At 54.9% G+C, this 13795-nt stretch overlaps 4 protein-coding genes across 4 annotated transcripts; 2 read left to right on the forward strand and 2 right to left on the reverse strand.

Moving 5' to 3' along the window:
* Nucleotides 1–270: 270 nt before the first annotated feature.
* On the forward strand, nt 271–1262 carry MRS44_001351 (uncharacterized protein; the record flags this gene model as incomplete). The annotated part of the gene is made up of 4 exons (XM_046267391.2): nt 271–306; nt 362–390; nt 441–945; nt 996–1262. 4 exons carry the CDS (start codon nt 271–273, stop codon nt 1260–1262), a joined length of 837 nt encoding a protein of 278 aa, XP_046138385.1.
* Nucleotides 1263–1377: 115 nt separating this feature from the next.
* On the reverse strand, nt 1378–4071 carry MRS44_001352 (uncharacterized protein; the record flags this gene model as incomplete). Its single annotated transcript, XM_046267392.2, has 1 exon — nt 1378–4071. One exon carries the CDS (start codon nt 4069–4071, stop codon nt 1378–1380), a length of 2694 nt encoding a protein of 897 aa, XP_046138384.1.
* Nucleotides 4072–4456: 385 nt separating this feature from the next.
* Nucleotides 4457–6011, forward strand: MRS44_001353 (uncharacterized protein; the record flags this gene model as incomplete). The annotated part of the gene is made up of 2 exons (XM_046267390.2): nt 4457–4938; nt 4988–6011. The coding sequence occupies 2 exons, from the start codon at nt 4457–4459 to the stop codon at nt 6009–6011; spliced, it is 1506 nt and encodes a 501-aa protein (XP_046138383.1).
* Nucleotides 6012–6327: 316 nt separating this feature from the next.
* Nucleotides 6328–13474, reverse strand: MRS44_001354 (uncharacterized protein; the record flags this gene model as incomplete). The annotated part of the gene is made up of 3 exons (XM_065623662.1): nt 6328–8079; nt 8133–9587; nt 10577–13474. 3 exons carry the CDS (start codon nt 13472–13474, stop codon nt 6328–6330), a joined length of 6105 nt encoding a protein of 2034 aa, XP_065480099.1.
* Nucleotides 13475–13795: the final 321 nt, after the last annotated feature.

The following is a 13795-nucleotide window of genomic DNA, read 5'->3' on the forward strand; positions in this document are numbered from 1 at the left end:
TATCCATACGTTACACTACGTCAAACTAATTAATCAATAGCCATGTTTGTTTACATTCACCCACTGTGCGTGCTGGCACGTCCCGTTCTGTCCGTGGTCGGCCTCCCGCATCTTGCGGGGAAAGGTCCCGTCATTGAATGCCTACAATTGCATTTTCAACCCTCCCAACAAGACCACACAATCGAGACCAAAAAGATCCGTTTCCTTCTTTCTACTCTTTTCTCTTCTCTTTTATCTCCACCATAGCCACCACTTGAGTTGCCCCCAAAGATGATCAAGATCAACCCCGTCATTGTACACATCCTTGTAAGTCGACAACAGCGCTGAATGGCTACGTCAATGGACTCACCATTTCTCGCAGCTCAGCCTCGTGCTGCTTGGAATCGCCATGTGAGTATCTCCCTTCTTCTTTACGAGGCTTCAACTAACTGTCCCTCCAGCGGCGTCCACGTCCACGCCTCATCCTTATCCCTCCCTATCTCGCCCGCCGTCTCCATCCTCACCATCCTCCTCCCTGTATCCGGGTTTCTGATCAACATGTTCTACTCTCGGCACGGTCCGATGTCGTCTTCCTCCTCAAATCGAGTTGCCAAGCTCGCCCCGTTGATCATCCAGGTCCTTCAAGGCCTCGCAACAACCATCCTAGCGACCATCCTCTTCGAGACAATACTACCCTCCTCCACTTTGGATTGCATGCTCGAAACACAGTGGATGCACATGTTTCGCGCCCATGATTCCCGTGGAATACAAAGCATTCAAGATGCGTACGACTGCTGTGGGCTTAACACTGTCAGGGATCGGGCCTATCCGTTCCCCCCAGGGGAAGCGGACAGATGTGCCAAGAGGTATGAGCGGGATGTCGCTTGTAAAGGCCCATGGAGGGGAGCACTTCAGAAGACTTCAGGCGTGGACTTAATTGTCGTGATAGTGGCCGGTCTTATACAGGTAAGTAACATCAGAAGATGGCACAGACGGGTCGCTAACAGTAGGTCAAGATAATCTGTCTCGTCCTTGTCAAAGACGGCATGGGCTCATGGAATGCGTGGGGCAAGTATCATCGAGGTCAGACAGAGGATCACCATGAGAGCCGTCGCTCGCTGTTGCCGGGGCCAGAGAGGTCCATCGTTGAGGAGGAAGAAACTCCGTCAGAACGGTCCAACAAGGGAAAGGGGGCACAGGGGTATGGAAGCCTAACTGAGAATGGCTCTGGCTCGAGAGTTATACCATCAAGTCTCCCAGAGCACAATAACTGGTCTGACTGAGGATCAAGTAATGTCAACTGAACGGTAGGCTATTAGATACCATTGTATGTAGTCAAGTACTTGATCGGGTATGTAACTCCAGATGCGCCACGCGCGCCCATCTCTAATATCTACATCACCTCCCAGCCTCCTTGCCCAGCTTCTCCAGGGCAGCCTCATACTCCTCCACCTTCTCCTCACCCATCTCTTCAATCCTCGTTCTCTCCATCTTTTGAGCTCTCCTGACACCCGCGCCCTTGGCGATCTTGCCCCAGAACCAACCACTCTCATCATCACCCACCAGTGTCCATGCGCATCCAGACCTTCCAGCTCGAGCTGTACGACCAACTCGGTGGACATAACCAGCAACGCTCGGCGGCAGGTCGTAGTTGATGACGTGGTCGAGGTTGGGAAGATCGATACCTCGGGCAACGAGATCGGAAGCGATGAGGAGTCGGATGGGAGAGGATGGTGCCGTGAAAGCGCGCAGAGTCTTGCGACGGATGTGTGTAGGTGTCGTAGATGTGAGGGTGCCAATGTGCGAGGCCAGCGAAGGGTCGAGCAGCGCCAATAGTCGTGATAGACGAAGCGCCGACTCGTTCGACTTGGCAAAGATGAGAGAGACAGGAATATGAGACTTGAGCGACCGACCTGATGACCGTTTCGACTTGGACTTAGACTCAGAATCCGAGTCAGAGTCGGAATCGGAGCTTGTGTCTGAGGTTGCGTCAGAGTCAGAGTCAGAATCAGAAGAATCAGAGTCTGAGCTAGAGTCCGAGCTCGAGCTGGTATCAGACTCTTCGGCTTCATCAGGCTTGGCAGAGTCCTCGTCCTTGTTCGGGCTGGCCATGAGCATGTCCTGGCTTCGGAGCAGCTCAAGCAAGTAGAGCGGCTTGAGATTCGTGTCATGAACTCTTATGGCGTGCTCCTTCAGGAGTACAGGCAGAGAATGCTCTGCGATCTGGACATCACCGTCGCTCTCCAGGACGATCAGTCGTGGCCGTCGCAGACCTAGCTGGTTGAGCAGGCTCAGATCCCTGGTAAGAGTGGCACTGAGAATGACCTTTCGAACACCCGAAAAGTCCATGTCTGGAAAGTCTCGAGCGCTGAACTTGCTGACACGGAACTTGTCCATGGCGAGGTCCAGCCAGCCCTGGAAGCTTTGCGCAAGGAGCTTGTCGGCCTCATCAACTACCAGCCAACGAACATAGTCGAGGCTGAAGCCAGGAGTCTGTTCCATGTGCTCTACCAATCGTCCAGGGGTGCAGATCAGAACGTCCACCTTTGAGGGAAAGTCCACAACGTAGCCGTCCATGCTGCTCAGCCGAGGATCGGCTTCGTCATCGTCAACGTCATCGAGAGCAGAGATACCAGCTTTTTGTTTCCTTTGCTCGCTCTCCTCTTGCAGCTTCTTGTACATGTCAGGGTCATACCGGACCTCTCGATCCATCAAAGACTCCTGCTCATACTTGAGTGACTGAGAACCGATTGAGATGCCCACTCTGACCCTCTTCCGGTCTCCGCCTTCAAATGCCCTGGCGCAGAGCTCAAACGCCTCTTGGGCTTGCTTCACCAGCTCACGCGTAGGGAGGACCACTAGAGCCCGGAGTCTTGTCACAGCACCTTGACTGACATCTCGTACGACAGGCAGTGCGTACGCAAGGGTCTTTCCAGAACCAGTGGCAGCAGAGATGAGGACATCGCCTGGCCGTTGCTTGCTTGTGGGGAGTAGGAGAGGAATTGCTGCTGTCTGCACAGCGAAAGCATCCTTGAAGCCCTTCTCCTCTAGCACGCGAGATGCCTTGGGCAGAATGCCGAGATCTGCAAAAGGTGTGCGAGTATCTTGTGAGACGCGAATTGGCTCCGCCAGCCAGGGTGGAAGGGTCTCGTAGCTGGGCTTGGAAGTTGTGATGGAGATGGGTTCGGGCTGGGGTAGAGGTTCGAGACCATGGAGCTCTCCTTGATCTGATTCCTCCTCGACATCTTGTACCGTCTCGCTTGCGAACTTCAACGACTTTTCCAAACGCTCAAGCACCGCCTTGTGTCTCTTGGTGTCCTCCTCAGCTGCTTCTCCCTCTGTCTGTTCAGGCTCCTTGTGTTTCTTCTTCTTCTCCCGTTTCTTCTCCTTCTTTTCCTCAGTTGCCTTCACAGTCTCGACTGGTTCGGGAACTACCTCAGCCACCTCGGGACCTGTAGCATCGACCATGGATACATCTTCGTTGTCGTCGTTCACTTCAGGCGTCGCCTCATCAGCTTGTTCCGGCTCTTGTCTCTTCTCCTTCTTTTTGTCTTTCTTTTCCTTTTTCTCCTTCTTTTCCTTCTTCTTCCTCTCCTTCTTGTCCTTCTCAGAGTCCTCCTCGAGCGTCTGACTCTCCTCTTGGACCTCACTTATTTCCTTGGGTGCCTCCTTCTCGGCCATTTGTGGTTCGGTCTTGTCTTTGGGTGCTTCTGGCTCCTCATCGTCGTCCTTTGTGGCCCCGGTCCTTCTCTTGCCTCTTCTAACCTTCTTCTTCTTCTTGGGTTCTTCTTCGTTGTCCTTCGCCGCTTCTACTTCCGTCTTGGACTTTTTGCTGTCGGGCTGCGGAGAGTTCTGAGCCTCTTCTGTAGACTCCCATTTCCTCTTCGGCTTCTGCGGTGTCGGCTCATCATCAAAGTATTGGACTTGTGGCACCTCGACGGGCTTTGGCGCAGGCGCAGGCTTTGCGCCGGGAACGTATCGCGAGTAGTTGAAGCCGTCGCTCGTGGTGGAAGGTTTCGGCGTCGCAGCAGGCGCTGGTGCTGCATTTGAAGAGCTTCCGCCCTTTGAGGGAGGGACGTATCTGGCATACATGATTTCCAGGCCAATTCCTCTCCAAGACCGTAGAAACCTGTATCCAGAATCGTTGGTGATGGAGGGGCCTGGGACTTATTCCTTCCCAAAATTTTGGGTGGATCAAGCATCTTATCGCGATTCTGCCGCCTCTGACCGCCAAATTTCTACGCGGTCTGGCTTGGCGTGGTCCACTCAAGAAACACCACCCCTGCAGCATCGCCATGTCTTACACGTGGAATTAGAGAAGGAGACAAGCATGAGATGAGTCCATGACCACGACAGCGCAGCAAAACACCATCAATTGAGTCTTATCGCCTGAACCATCTCAGCAAGTGCTGAGCAAGGGCTCATTCAGACAGCTTCAGGGGCCCAGCTCTGCTGGAAGCCCCCTACCGCCGCCATCATGACACGCCGCACATACAACATCGCCATGGTTAGCGACTTCTTCTTCCCCCAGCCCGGAGGCATCGAGTCGCACATCTACCAACTCGCCACAAAGCTCGTCGACCGCGGCCACAAGGTCATCGTCATCACCCACGCCTACGACGACCGCAAGGGCGTCCGCTACCTCACCAACGGCGTCAAGGTCTACCACGTGCCCTTTCTTGAGATCTATCGCCACGCCACCTTTCCCACCGTCTTCTCCTTCTTTCCCATCTTCAGAAATATTTGCATCCGCGAGCGCATCGAGATTGTTCATGGCCATGGCAGTCTCAGCAGTCTTTGCCACGAGGCCATCCTCCACGCCCGCACCATGGGCTTGCGCACTGCCTTTACCGATCACTCGCTGTTTGGTTTCGCCGACGCTGGAACCATTCTCACCAATAAGCTCCTCAAGTTTACACTAAGTGATGTTGATCACAGTATCTGTGTGAGCCATACATGGTGAGACTTGAAGCAATACCATCCCAGACCTCTTCTAACGTCATCGCAGCAAGGAAAACACAGTGCTTCGGGCATCTCTCGACCCCCTGATGGTCTCAGTCATACCCAACGCTGTCGTTGCAGAAAACTTCCGCCCTAAGGACACTCCAGCTTCCCCCTCGCCCCAGAGCACAACATTTGGCTCTGAAGCTCCAGTCTACCCTCCTCCCCAGCGAATAGGACCCCGCGACATTATCACCATTGTCGTCATCTCACGTCTTTTCTACAACAAGGGAACCGACCTTCTCATCGCCTCTATCCCTCGTGTGCTCGAGAATCATCCCAACACACGCTTCATCATTGCCGGTTCCGGTCCCAAGGCCATTGATCTCGAGCAGATGATCGAGACAAACGTTCTCCAGGACCGCGTCGAGATGCTCGGTCCCATCCGCCACGAGGAGGTCCGCGACGTCATGGTCCGTGGTCATATCTACCTGCATCCATCTCTCACCGAAGCCTTTGGTACCGTCATTGTCGAGGCAGCCAGCTGCGGGCTGTACGTCGTGTGCACCCAGGTCGGTGGTATCCCCGAGGTCCTTCCCTCACACATGACAACATTTGCCAAGCCAGAGGAGGACGATATCGTGCTTGCTACCGGAAAAGCCATCACTGCCATCCGTGCGGGTAAGATCCGCACGGAAAAGTTCCATGACCAAGTCAAGAAGATGTACTCGTGGCAAAACGTTGCCCTCCGCACCGAGCGCGTCTACGACGGCATCTCGGGCACCATCCCTGAAGACGAGTTCTACGGCATCGACACCTCTGGCTACGGTAGTCGGATTCGCAACTTTGCTCTCATCGATCGTCTTAAACGCTACTACGGCTGCGGTATATGGGCCGGCAAGCTATTCTGCTTGTGCTGTGTCGTCGACTACCTATTCTTCCTCTTTCTAGAATGGTGGTTCCCCAGAGACAATATCGATATTTGCCCTGACTGGCCTCGCAAGCAACCTGCCGAGGATGGCGCCGGCTCCAAAAAGGGCCTGCATAGTAATCGGTCGAGCACATCTCAAGGCGCCCGTAAACTTGAATGAGTCTTTATATCTTGACTACTACATACTCTAGCTCAGACAGTGGCACCTTGCAAGAACCTGGGTAATGACGGCGTTGGGAGTTTCCGGAGACTTCAGACACAAATAGACAGCAAAGGCGCGTTTGAAGGGAATAGTAATTGTTGCATAGCATACACGCATCAGTCGATGGGATGCTTGAGTGGTGGGTAATTAACAAGGAGCTAGCTCAGTATTCTAGACGCTGTACACAATCAAAAAAGTACAAGCTGCGCTTCATTCTGCAGCGCACAAAGCCAACATCCAAAGTCGTTGTGACCTCGAAGCGGTGATCGTTCACTCATCCCCTGGTTCCAATTCGACGTCTCTTAACCGTCCCCGTCTCGCGCTCGCCTGGCTCGTCATCATCATCGCCCGTCTCCTCGGCGGGCGTGGCGACACTTGCAGGACGGTTGGTAGACGGCGGTGGCGCGCTGCGCTCCTTTTCCGCGCTCCGTAGCTCGCCCAGGAGCTTCTCGACCTCGACGAACATGCTGCGGGTGTTCTTCACCACGCCGTTCTCGTCGAGGCGATAACCCACTACTTCTTCTTCCTCGTCCTGGGACCGTTTCATAAACGCTGGTCCAGGGCCACGGTCGGGATCGGGGTTGTACATGATGGCATTGCAGAACATATGGACAAGCTCACGTTCAAGCTGGGCGCTATTGATGATGCCCTTAGGAGGGACGAGCTCGTCAGATAGCGGCAACCACACGTGCGCTGTGCCAGGGTCGCCACCTGGTAGGCCCGCGGCTGCCTGGACGGCTGCTTTATTACCATGCTTGATAGCAGAGCGGATAGATGTTATATCCTGTGGCTGCAGCACAATTTGGTGATAGTTGGGCGCGTCCTTTTCCCGAAGGGCAGTTGCGAACATGTTGGCATCACGGTGGCTCGAGATCTGGTCCAGAGCCGACGAGGAAACCTTGGTGAAACCACGAGTCCACAGAACTTGCGTCGTCGCCGGCGGAGGCTCCAAGGGCGTATCCTGTCGCTTTCGCTTCTGCATTCGCGACGACACGCTGCTCGGGGTCACAATCAGGGGTCGACCGGGAACACTCTCGTCTGCTGTGGTATCACCAGTGTCCTCTGTAGGCCGAGGTGTCGCATCCTCATCCTTAATCTTGGGCGCCGACTCAGAGGGTTGCGTCGTGTGATCATCCGTATGAGACATAACAGACTGACTACGTCTAGATCGAGTCAAGGACGGAGTAGCACTAATCCCGCGGCTCTTGGGTGCCGCCCGAGTCGAGCGTCCTCGAATAGACTTGGGAACATTGGGCTCCGTCTTCGGCACCGACTTGGGCGCCTGTCGCTTGGAAGGTCTTGGTGTTGAGCCAGCAGAGCTGGGCAAGGCTGCCGGCTTTTGAGGAGGGCTAACCGGCTCGTACGCGGGACTTTGGGGTTCCCCACTAAGAGGACGTGGAGTGGAAGGCGTCGATTGTGAGGCCCATCTAGTTCCAAAACCATGGGTGAGATGTGTTGGCGTATGTGAAATTGGGGTATGTGGTGTAGAAGGTGTTCCAAGCCGCTTGACAGGTGTGTTGACGGCTTGGCGGATAATATGTTCAGGAATCGCAGGTCGTGGGGGTTGAGCAACATAAGGAGATGTATAAGCCTTGTTATCCGCTTTCGATGCTAGAGGTGCGGGAGAACCAGACGGCGAGGGGTGCTGTCCCTGTTGAGGCACATATCCTGGTGGCCATCTTTGTTGTGGTGGAGCAATAGGGCCAGTACTTCCTGCAGAAGGAGTCGGCGAGGCTGAAGCAATTTGACGAGGAACCTGCTGTGCTTGTCCTTGTGGCGGTTGAATAGGGCGGCTTGGGTGCGGCACAGGCGTGGTTGACATTGGTCGAGCTTGAGGAGCTTGAGCATTGGTTTCGCCACTTGGTCGTGGAGGCGCTGGCTGCAAAGGAGGTGCCAGTTGTCCCGCATGCTGAGGAGGCACAAGGACCGGTTTGTGAGAAGCCGGTCGCGGCGGCGGCTGCTGCTGCTGCTGCTGTTGGTGTTGCTGTGGTCGTGGCGGCTGCGGTTGGTGAGTAGCCGGGGTATGCTGAGCGTGTTGAGCCTGCTGAGTCTGTTGAACAGGCAGAGCTTGCTGAGCACGTTGTGCCGGTGAAGGGTGTTGAGCCTGTTGGGGGGTGGCATGCTGTGGTAGAGAGGGCTGGGGGTGCTGCGGAGTTTGGGGAGTTTGGGGGGGTTTGGTCGTTGCTGATGCTGCGGTTTCGCATGCTGAGCCTGCTGAGCATGTTGCTGGGCATGTTGCTGTGGCTGGTGCTGAGCTTGCTGAGCTTGCTGAGCTTGCTGGGCTTGTGGTGGATGTTGAGCAGGTGCCTGCGGTCGAGGCTGGTGTTGAGCGTGTTGCGGTGTCTGAGGGCGAGGTTGAGCAGCAGTTTGAGGAGAAAACTGAGCAGTTTGCTGAGGGTACCAATGCTGTTGCTGTTGCGGGTGTTGTATGTGCTGCTGCTGCTGTTGCACCCCTGGTGGAGCCGTCGGTCCCTGTGTAGGAGGCTGGGATTGTCGTTGTGGTGTCATATGAGCTGCTTGAGGAGGCTGATATGGCTTCTCCCACTTGAGGGGAGCCGCTACCGGCGTCACAGTCTGAGGAGTCGCATTGGCTTCCTTTGGCTTGATTCCAACCTCGGGTCGTGGAGTAAGTGCCTGCTTTGGAGGGTGCGCTTGTGGTGGCTGCAGCGGCCGTGGACCAGTTTGGGGAACACCTGCGGGGGGTTGAAGAACAGAACCACTCCCATTAGGAGGCTTTGGAGATGCCGTAGGTCGAACTGGCGGCGTTCCAGAGGGAAGATGACTCGGCGGAGCAACAGTTGGTGGCGCAACGTGAGAAATCGGAGGCTTTGGTGGGATCACGGGTGTATGCGGTGTAGGTCCCCTCCGCACAGTTGCCGGCGTCGTCGAGTTTGAGGTTGGAGTCGGTGATGCGGTTGGCCCGTTGGGCGCGAGGACAGGCTTCGCATCCCGCGAGGCGAGCACTGGTGTTCCATTCTGGCTTGCTGCCCTTGCGCGTCGCTCTCTCTCAGTCCGCTCAAGCAGCTGGATCTCACCGCGGACATTCTCGAATCGCCGCTCGTCCTCGCGGATCTGCTTGACGATGTTTTCGCGGTACCGCGCGTAGAGTGTCTCGACAAGCGCGGGTATTTTTTCGACATTTTCGTAGACCTCCTTAAGCGTCGGCAGCGGTGGCGTCCCCAACTTCCTCTTCCTTGACCCTGGTGATCCATCTGCTGTCGCATCCCCGCGCTCCGCCTCGGTCCTCAGCTCCTCCCTTAGCAGCAGCAGGAACAGCTGATGCAGCGCATCCGGTTGCAGTCGCGTGGGATCGTATGTAGGATCATCCTTGATGAGCGAGTTGCTGATCAGAGACTCCGAGATGCGCGCGAAGGCCCCAGTGTCGACTCCATTGGTCACCACCGACTGGAATAGCAACAGCGACTCGAGGGGCGTGTAGGCGGCCGGTTGATTCATGCCCCGCGGTCCACCTCGCCAGCTATCCAGGGGGCCTTCACGTCTCGCAAGAAGATGAACCGGCGCCACGGTCACGGTCTATGGTTGGTGGGTTGTCCAGTTAGGCCTCGTCGCGACAAAGGAAAAACACGGCTACGTCATGGCTGGGGGAGACGGGACGCTATCAAAACACGTACAGAGGCAACCTTAGTCAATGACTCCAAAACCGTCAATGCCGACCGTGAGGCCTTTCATCTGGCGTGATGCAGATGCAGGTTGGGGGTTATCTGGAGCCTCCTCTTGCGAAACGCGCTCGGCCGTCCGACTGTCGTGTGGTAATTTTTTTGCCTCGGGATCGCGATCGACTGGCCTGATGTCACGTGATTGAGTTCGCCGGAAATGTTGGGTGAGCTGTTTTGGGGAGAGTCGATGGGATGCAGGGAGGAAAATCTGGGCTGAGGTCCAGAGCCGCCAGCTGCGCTAAGGCGTGTCCAATCACGTGATACCCCTGACGACCAACTCGCTACTGCCAACCGCGCCAAGCGTGAGCTTTGACTTGACGAATAGCAAGTCTGTCTGACTCGCTCACTTACAGGTGTATCAATTCACATTTCAGCAACATCCAGTGTCAGCAATGGAAATCAGTCAACAATAAACGCCGATCCCGGCTGTAATGATAGATTGCATCCTAATAGTGCTTGCTATCAGTTATCAACAAGACTCCAGACCCAGTGGTATCATGATGGAACTCGGCAAGCGGAGTGCACTCCACGCTTAACCTTGTTCGTTGGCCGCCCTTTCCCGCAAATCTATCAACCATAAACGCCATTGCCGTCTTGACCCGGGTAAGAAATGAAAATGAACAAACAAAAAAGCCCCGTAATAACACATGAGACCAAAATATACTATGGCGAGAGGGAACTTGAATCCCCATCTGCGCTTGGCTGGCCTTCAGAATCAGGACTATCCCCATCCCTCTCTGTTAGGTTCCTTTCTGTTAGGTCCCTGGGCAGATAGTTAAGGCGCAATTTTTCATCTAATAATGTCACCAGCCTCTCCGAGTATTGGTCAAGTAAGCCACTCAAGACCGTCTCGTTCATCGCCTTGCTTCGAATGGCCCGATCGCCAAGCGCAGCCGCTGTCAATCGCAGCTCCTGATCCAGTTCGGTCAGGTTGTCTTGACTGATGGGTTCCGAGGAAGCAAGTTTCTTTCGGTATGTTCGCAACTGACGACAGGTCTGTTCTGTCGCCATGTTCAATGATCCAAAACCAGACCGTAGGTTGGAGGACGATGTCTTCTTGCGAGCAGTTGTCCCCAACGCCGGGAGTGATGGCCGCCGAGTGACCTTTGCTCTGGGACTAACTGGAGGGCTGACCCGGCTGTCTCCTGAAGGCCGTCGTGAGGGTGTATCTTCCACAGCTGTGCTTCCAGGGCTTGTTGGGAATGTGTTTGTCGGCGTCCTTGTCACACTCGCAGCCAAATTGAATCGAGAAGTCCGTCGCTGAAGCGTCCGTGGTGGTGATCTTCGGCCTGATGCTGTCGAAGGGCGCTGAAACTCGGCCAATTCAGCTTTTGACAATACTCTCCGGAGTGGCGGCCGTCCAGAAACAATATCCTTGGCCGGCGATGGATCCCTACTCATCGAACCGGGGACTGGATCGTTGAGATCCAACAACCAAATCATCATAGTCCCGTCCGAACCAACACTCACTACCTTCCGGCTTCCGTCTTCATCCTCAACCAAGCAAACCCCGTTGATTGCTTCCGTGTGTCCCCATTCGCGGTCCAAGAAACTGCCCGTTTGGGCGTCGTATAATCTGATGGACTTGTCCGTGTTGGATGTCCCTAATAGAAAATCCTGGTCTTTGGGTGGCCATTGGCCAAAGGAGAGCGAGTCGAGAACAGCAGAATCTCCCCTGCCCTCGTCCGTGCACTTGAAACAAGAAATCTTGCGACCCGTGTTGAGGTCGTATTGGCAAATGGATCGATCCAAAAGCGAAACAAATACGGTCCTTTGGCCGGGGCCCAGGACCATTGAACTGGGAGAAGCTCTTAGTGAAATAACCCTAGAAGGAATGGCGGCGATAGCATCTAGATCGCCTTCTTTTGTAATAATGTCGTATATTTGCAACGTCCGGTCAAAGGAGCAAGTCAACACCTTGTCGTCAGACGGAATGAGGACTTGAACGACCTTGGCAGCAAATTCCAGTGTTTGGAAGTGCTCGATAGAGCCATCCACTGTCCGGTGGAAAAGTTGTGTGGTGCGGTCCCTACCGCAAGAAGCCATGAGAAACTTTGAGCCGGTATCGTAAACGCTCACGCAACGGCAGTCGGCCGTATGAGCCTTGATGTCGAGTATGGAGTCCTTTGTCGCAATGTCGGTGACGCGCAGGACACCAAGTCGGTCTGCTGAGACGAGCAGCTTGCCATCACTTGTTGTGCGAGCGCACGTTAGCTGGTTGATAGGTCCCACCAGGTCATTCTCCGACTCGGTGATCTCAATCGGGACATCAACACAGGCTTTGACTTGGCCTTCCAGTGTCCAGAAAGTAACATTGCCTGTGACTGTCCAAGTCAGGAACGATGCGTCCAGATAATTCGGCTTCTGTAGCATCTGAATGCCCGTAACTGGTTGTCCGTGGCCAGGAATAGGGACGCTGGCCACAGCTTGGGCATCCTTGCCTGGAACATGGTCATAATTCCAGATGTCGATACAATGCCGTGAATCGATAGTCACGAGCTTATCCGCCAGAAATCCCAGCGCGACGTGCCCTGTGGAGGGCGCTGTCGTCTCGCGGATGCATGCTGATGCGGGCTTGCCGTTCAAGACAGCCTCGGCATCCAGCACGGCAAAATGACCGTTTTTGCCTCCGATGTAGGCAAGATTGCCTCGGATGGCAATCGAGGTGATAGGAAAGTCCAGACCAAGGACTTTTTGTAACCTCATCTGCCTGTCGTCGTCCTCCAGAATGCACACATCGCCCGTTTCAGAGCAAAGGATAAGGCCGGAGTCTTTGACAACAGCAGCGCAAGTAAAGGTAGTTTCCAGGAGAGACCCCAGCAAGATATTACGCCCTGGCAGGGTTCTCTGGGAGGGAGGAGTCGACGCCGGGGGTTGGTCATTCAAGAATTTTTGCTTCGTAGGAGAAATGGCTGGCCCATCATCGGGCTTCCACATCTTCACGTGGCGGACTCCAAGCGTAATGAGGCAGTTGCCCATCCAGACCATGTCTTTGACATAGGATGTGCACCTGTTCTGTTTGAAGAGCCTGGCCGCACCCGTGCGAGGGTCGACCTTCCAAACATAGATAAATCCATCGTTGGCGGCACCAAGGGATGCCAAGTACTGAGTGTCTGAGGACCATGCTACGGCAGTGACGCCAAAAGCATGCTCACTAATAGAGATGAGGGGGGTATCCGAAGAAGTATCGTGCAGGCTAAAAATCAGGACACGAGGAGCGTATCCAGTCTCGCCAACAGCCAGATATTTACCGTCTCGGCTCAGCGCGAGACATGTAGCAGCTTTGATTCGTTCACGACTGGTCCATGTGTTGCTTCCGGGAGATTCGTTCCAGTCAGTGGAGGCATGAGGCGAGTTGCGGAAGTTCGGTGCAACACGGCCACGGCTGTCGTTGGCCTTGGGAGTTCCTGTAGGTGTCGAAGGTGTATTCTGAAATGTTGCTACTGAGTACAGAGGTACAGCAGTTGGTCGAGCTCGGTAAAAGCGTTGGGTGTGATTCTCGCCATTAACATCCACCACAACGACAGCGCCGCCGGCGATATAAGCGAACGAGGAGGGTAGTGTGTCGAAGCCTGTGGGCGAGGAGCAAGTGGTGCCGATAACACGCTTCAGGGAGAGCTTGGAGGAGTCATTCAAGGTGGTGCGACCGCGCATGGGTGACCTAGAGGACCGAGTTGGGCGAGCTAAGAAGGGAGAGTTGGAGGGAGTGAACTTGAAGCGGCCGTGGGAGGGAGTCGCCGCCATATCGCCGCCATTGACCCTTGCGTGAAGATACTGGAGGAGAGAGTATTGTCGAGCAGATCGAGAGAGGTCAGACGAAGCAAGACAGAACCATTGAAAAGTGGTGTCAGTTCAGAGGCGAAGATCTAGGCAAGAGAAGAGCAGGTGTTTTCTCTGGCATCGGCCGAGAAACAAAACTAGCCAGACAGAAACAAGCCGGTTGCCCCAAGAGAAATCAGGATGATGCTTGCAGAAGTGGATGACGGGCGGTGTAAGTCGGGGAGCTGCTGCGGGCCTACACGGGCCGATGGGAGGAGAAGAAGGTGAAAAAGAGGTCGAATCTGC

The sequence above is a fragment of the Fusarium solani genome, assembly GCF_023522795.1.
Source record: "Fusarium solani strain SB1 chromosome Unknown bctg00000000, whole genome shotgun sequence".
Lineage (NCBI taxonomy): Eukaryota > Fungi > Ascomycota > Sordariomycetes > Hypocreales > Nectriaceae > Fusarium > Fusarium solani.